At 41.0% G+C, this 6,016-nt stretch overlaps 1 protein-coding gene across 3 annotated transcripts in view; it reads left to right on the forward strand.

The window, feature by feature from the left end:
• Positions 1-5,796, forward strand: part of opcml (opioid binding protein/cell adhesion molecule-like) — a 146,053-nt gene extending 140,257 nt beyond the window's left edge. For all 3 annotated transcript variants that reach the window (XM_016561373.1, XM_016561371.1, XM_016561372.1), the window contains 4 exons: positions 3,396-3,530; positions 4,095-4,215; positions 4,819-4,970; positions 5,242-5,796. In XM_016561373.1, the coding sequence (XP_016416859.1) occupies positions 3,396-3,530; positions 4,095-4,215; positions 4,819-4,970; positions 5,242-5,345 (512 nt within the window). In that variant the 3' untranslated portion in view covers positions 5,346-5,796. The remainder of the gene's footprint in view (positions 1-3,395; positions 3,531-4,094; positions 4,216-4,818; positions 4,971-5,241) is intronic.
• The last annotated feature ends 220 nt before the right edge of the window (positions 5,797-6,016 follow it).

Raw genomic sequence — 6,016 nt, forward strand, 5'->3', positions numbered from 1 at the left:
GATGGAAGTGGGCGCGGTCAGGAGCGCTGTCTTAGCAGACAGGAACTTAAGCTCAACTGAGTCCAGCGGCTCAAAGGGATCCCTCTGAAGGCCAGCCAGGACAGTAGAGAGATCCCAGGAGGGCACCAGGGGTAACCCAGGAGGATTTAACCTTCTGGCACCCTTCAGGAACCTGACGATGAGATCGTGCTTTCCCAGGGACCGGCCGTCCACTGCATCGTGATGTGCTGCGATAGCAGCCACATACACTTTCAAGGTGGAGGGTGACAGCCTACACTCCAACTTTTCTTGCAGGAAAGAAAGCACTACTCCAATTGTGCATCTTCGGGGGTCTTCTCGGCGAGAACAGACTCCACTTTAGAGCATAGGCTTGCCTCGTCAAGGGAGCTCTAGCCTGAGTGATTGTGTTTACCACCGCCGGTGGCAGATCACTTAAGTCTGCCACGTCCCATCCAGAGCCACACGTGGAGGTCCCAGAGATCTGGACGCAGGTGCCCGACAGAGAAGCTCTCACTGTAACCCTCAGATCTCCCAGAGCTCTAGCCGGCGGTCCCCTGCTCGTGACAGGGAAACCGGGACGGGTAGAGACAGAGGGTGCCGCTCTGTTCCCCGTGAGGAGAGAGAGGCGAGATTGCAGCGAAGCCATGCTCATATGCTTGCAATGAACGCATGAGTCATCCACGAATGCAGCTACAGCGTGTTGGATACCCAGACACTGAAGACAACGATCGTGTCCGTCAACAGAGGACAGGCAACAACCGCAACCAAGAGAACACGGACGGAACAGCATCTTTAAAAAGATGTGAACCGACCATGATTTGCTCTTTTAGAGAAACTGCTCTTTCAGTTGAAGTGCCCAGGGGAATCACTGATGACAGGGACACCGCTGTTTGCACCGTAATGCCAACCAGGAACAGCTTCTTCCAGTCAGATGAGTAAAGGGCTTTGTGGAGATCAAGCACTATCATCCACTCGGCTCTGAAACAAAAATCTGAAGAGTGGATGCACCTGTCGCCTATTTATACCCGTATGCACGGGGAGTGGCTCAGGTATGTAAAATCCACTAGCCAAATTTCATTGGCGTTTTCTCTTAAAGTCAGAGAGGATTGGGGCTCCCAAGTGAACCCCCCCCTATGTTGTCACGACATAACTTGTAGTGACCGACAGATAGGGAACAGTTCTTCAAAATATCTTCCACTTAAGATTTGGAACAACATGAGGGTGAGTAAATGATAATAAAAGTTTAATTTTGAAGTACTATCCCTTAAAACTTAACTACACTGAGCAAAAAACAAAACAAAACAAAAAAACAGCGGCATCATTACGGTCCACATTTAAAGACCAGTTTATAATATTTAGTCTCTTGTCAAATGGACAGAGTCTTATAAAAATAGTTTTATTCAAAATTAGGGGATGTAATTGTCAGGCTTTGGCTCAGAAAGGCCGTCACATGTTGAGCGTAATCGGGGGTGAACCATCCTCTCAATGATTGCTCAAACTTTTTAAGCATTACGAGGCTGAGTCATATAAGGAGATATGCATAATTACCAACCTCTCCCACAATCCCCAAGGCCATGTTATTAGAAACAAAATAACAACCTAAGTCCAATCCTCAACCTTTTCACTAAATGAAGGACTGAGGCTGTATTAATGAGATGGCATAATGTGGAGTTTGTGCTGTGAGTGGCATTTACACTAACTGCCTGTCTGAACCTGAGGGTGAAACTTTATTTCACTCTCTCAGAGGAATATCTGAATCATTTCTCTGTATGGTAATAAAATCGGAGATACAGGTGGGTTTTGTGAAATGATGGACTTAAGCAGAGAACAACAATGGAGGGTCAGTCCAGGTCAGCCAAGTGTAACATATTTGTCTTACTGACATTTCACCAACCTTGTTCTGTCTTCAGATTGAGATAATGGTGAATACATTTAGTTTATTTTAGAGAGATTACAGCAGAATAAGATGCGGATTCCAGAACAGTGGCTAAAACTCTTTGTATGTACTTGTCTCTACTTGGTGTCAGTGTGGATTAAATTAGGCAAGAATGCTTGTGGTGTCATGACACTACTATGACACTTTAGCCTCTGTCCTGAGCAAAAAAGCTGGCATGGGTTTGATTCTGAGTCTGTTACGGTTAAATGAAAGTGACTCGGAACGGTTGTGACACTTTAATAGGGTACAACTGATCTAATTAGGAGTGCTGTCTCCAAAAACACTAAAGAGCAGCAAACAGCATCACAACACTTTCATCTTGGTTTGATGCAATGCACTGCGAAACCTTTCTTGATTGCATGTCATGAGAGAGGGTTGTGTTGGGTTTAAATAACTGAAACAATGATGCACATTTCTGTTGCTCAATGAAATGATCAAATCTATTTTGAGACTTTCAGAGAATTTATGTTTTCAATTTTGTGTTCAAATCAAGTTTTTCACATGTGAAAGCTATAAAAACCTCCTGGATTCACTTACAAAAAGGCACAACAAAATAATATGTTTTGTATAAAATATATATATTACAAACATTTATTTAAAGATAGGTAAAGAGAGTAAACAATATACAATTAAAATATAAATAAATATAAATTATTAATACAATAGATTGTATATGTGAATACAAATAATAAAAATTCAATAAAATATATTGTTTAAATATAAAAAAATTGAAAATATTTACAAATTATATGTTAATAGGTTAATAATTTAATCTATATTTAATAATATTTTATACAATGTCTTATTATTTGAAGAAATAAGTAAATAATATGCAATATTATTATATCTGTAAACAATAATATATATTGTGTCATACTGCATAAAATATTAATAAGCATGCCAAAAGTATTTGTGAATGGTAACAGATATTGTCTGTATCAAACATGCATCCGTATATCTTCACCATATCACTGTAGCCCCCCCAACCCTATTTCATATGTGTGCTTTATTTTCACTGGAGGAAACCTGTGATGTGATGAGGGGTGAACGCAGCGAAAACTTAGGCTACAGTAGATGGGGAACCGATTGCTCCCCCATGATATTTTGTAAACTGCATTTATGACAAAGAACTGCACAGATGCAGATATTATAACAATCTATCGATAAACACACACCTTGTCCTCTGTTTCTCGCTCTGCGCCGCCGCGGTCTGCGGATTGAAAAAGAACGTGCTGAAAGACGGGGAGGAGCCGATCAAAGTCTGCCGCCGTTTTCAGATGAAATTTTAAGGGGACTGAGGCGATCACGAATTCGTGTACAGTTTATGGAACTGGCTATAGCCCCCCCTAAAAATGACCTTGCGACGCCCATGACCCAGAGTAACTGTATAATGCTTTGGTTTTATAATATGACTTTATATATGTTAATAATTAGTTTAATCTTATGTGTGTTGACACAGGTAATAGAATCATAACTGAGGGTGAATATGTGGAAATGACTGGAATCACCAAAGACATGTCCGGCTCGTACGACTGCATCACGTCAAACGACATCTCGCCTCCAGACGTGAGGACTGTTCAGGTTACCGTAAATTGTGAGTACCTCATTCATTTAAAACGTCTCAGGTTACTTATGTAACCATGGTTCCCTGAGTAGGGAACGAGACACTGCGTCCTCTAGGGGTCGCTATGGGGAACGCCTCGTCGTGACCCGTGTCTGAAGCATACATTGAAAAAACACCAACTCGTTGGCCGGCGACAGCCATGACGTCACTACCGGTGCGACTATAGTATAAATAAGCGCCGGGAGCTACACATCATTCACTTCTTCGTCTGAAGCTTGCATCCGCAGCATGGCAAGAAACCTAGAGGACGCAGGGTCTCGTTCCCTACTCAGGGAACAATGGTTACATAAGTAACCTGAGACGTTTTGCAAGTTTCCATTACCTTCTCCCCTTGGGGATCAATAAATACTTAAAATTTTAAACTTGTTATATTTTTTGTATGGTTTAATATGTTTTTGGGCAACTTTAGGGGCTAGTTATCATTTGTGTCACGACCCCTAGAGGACGCAGTTCGAAGTTCCCATGAAAGGGAACCAATTTCCATTTCTCATGTGCTTTTATTAATTTCTCAATTATCTGCGATTCATTTCACAGATCCACCTGTCATTTCGCGAGCTCGGAGCACAGGAACGGCTGTCGGCCAGAAAGGAGTTTTGTGGTGCGAGGCGTCTGCCGTTCCTCTGGCGGATTTTCAGTGGTATAAGGGGGAGCGCAGGTGGGGCTAGTAGTTTTTTGTTTTATTTTTGCTGTAAAAAAGTAATGGCAAAATTGAATGCAGACTTTTAGCTTTCCTCAACTATTGTCTTAAGTAACAAATATTTGTTTGTTCGCAAAACAATAAATTCATCAAGGCAGCTGCAACGCATGCTGGGAACTCCGCAGTACTTAACATTTCGGTAATATCGTTCAGTTTAAAAATAGCTGTGGGACAAATTTTGGGAATTCTGTTGGTCTAACAAGAGTTTTTATTTAATTCACATTTCTTAGTATTTATGACACGAAACGTCCCATAAACTGAAAAATATGTAGTTGCTTTTTTACAGTGTGCTACTAAGTGAAATTAAAAAAGGAAATTGTTTAGGCAGAGAGAAGAAGAGAAATAAGATTCAAACCCAGATCTCCCCAGGCTCAACAAACGTTAAGAAATGGTTTGGACAGAGCCAGCTAATTAAAAATATGAATATAAGTCTATTTATTAGACAGTTGCGTCACATGCAGTTTTGTGCGAGAGCGGTGAGTTAATTTGTGCCGTCAGCCGTCCACTTCTGTAGATTTGGTTTTTAATAACACACTGCTAACTTGACCTCAAATCTTCCAGACTCTTCAACGGACTCAACGGGGTCAAGATCGAAAACAAGGGGAAACAGTCCATGCTAACGTTCTTTAACGTCTCGGAAGAGGATTACGGGAACTACACCTGCGTGGCCATGAACACACTGGGAATAACAAACGCCAGCATTATTTTGTACGGTACGAGGCTCCTTCTAATAAGTAAATGCATGTTAATTTATGCATAAAATCTATGTCAAGTGTAACTCGGCGTAGTCAACGAGCGTCTCAATGTGTCAAATGTTTGCCTAATGCAATTACATGAGCTCTCGTCTTGTCGCCCCGAGGCATTCGCTAACTCTGACGGTGTTTGAGCGCTGCATTCGCAGCGATTTCTTTGAACAGCATAATGCATGATACACACGGTGGATGTTTGGGAGGTTGTTAACGTGTAGGGTTTCTCTTCCCGCAGGCCCCGGAGCAATACACGACGTGAACAACGCAGCCTTATCGCCAACCAGCTCATTCTTGCTTCTGATTCTCGTTTTAACTCTTTCGGTCCTCAGCAAGTTTTGATGCTAAAGCAGCGTGTCCGTTTCTCCGTACACACACAAACTCACAGTCCCACACACAGAGAAGAAGAGTACTTTATCAGTTATTATTATCGTCATCATCATTTGAATTATTTTGCCTTATGTTTCGTTTCTGAAGGGAAGTGTCAGTGTGGGTTTATGGGTCTGTAATAAGATGCTTTGGGATTTAACCGTGTTTTGAAACAGTGAACTGGACTGTGAATGGAGTCAGTTTGTTAGCTGGGTAGAAATAATAATAGAACCACTATATGTGTCTCTCCAACCTTTTGTATGTGAAAAGAGAAGCAAAAATTCATGTAATCGTGAATAACTGAATGTTTTTTTTGCTCAGTGTTGAACAGTGTGAATTGAGGTTACTGGTGTCCTGTTTTCCTGTAAAATAACATGATTTTTCTTTCTTTTTTCTTTTTTAAAATAATTGATAAAAATGACAAACAGCAAAAAAGACAGAAATAAAAGAATTTAAAAAAGCTTCAGTGGGCCCAGAAGCTATTTGGACACTCGAGTCACACTTAAAAATGGCTGAATGGCATCAACAAGCAAATTATCTCTTTTCTCTGAACTTACTACACTTTTCTTGCATTTCCATTTTCATCCTCTTACATTTTTCTCCCAATTACTTTTAATTCCCTTTAAATGTGTTTTTTAGTGGAT

The sequence above is a fragment of the Sinocyclocheilus rhinocerous genome, unplaced genomic scaffold, assembly GCF_001515625.1.
Source record: "Sinocyclocheilus rhinocerous isolate Xijiao unplaced genomic scaffold, SAMN03320098_v1.1 scaffold708, whole genome shotgun sequence".
Classification (NCBI taxonomy): Eukaryota; Metazoa; Chordata; class Actinopteri; order Cypriniformes; family Cyprinidae; genus Sinocyclocheilus; species Sinocyclocheilus rhinocerous.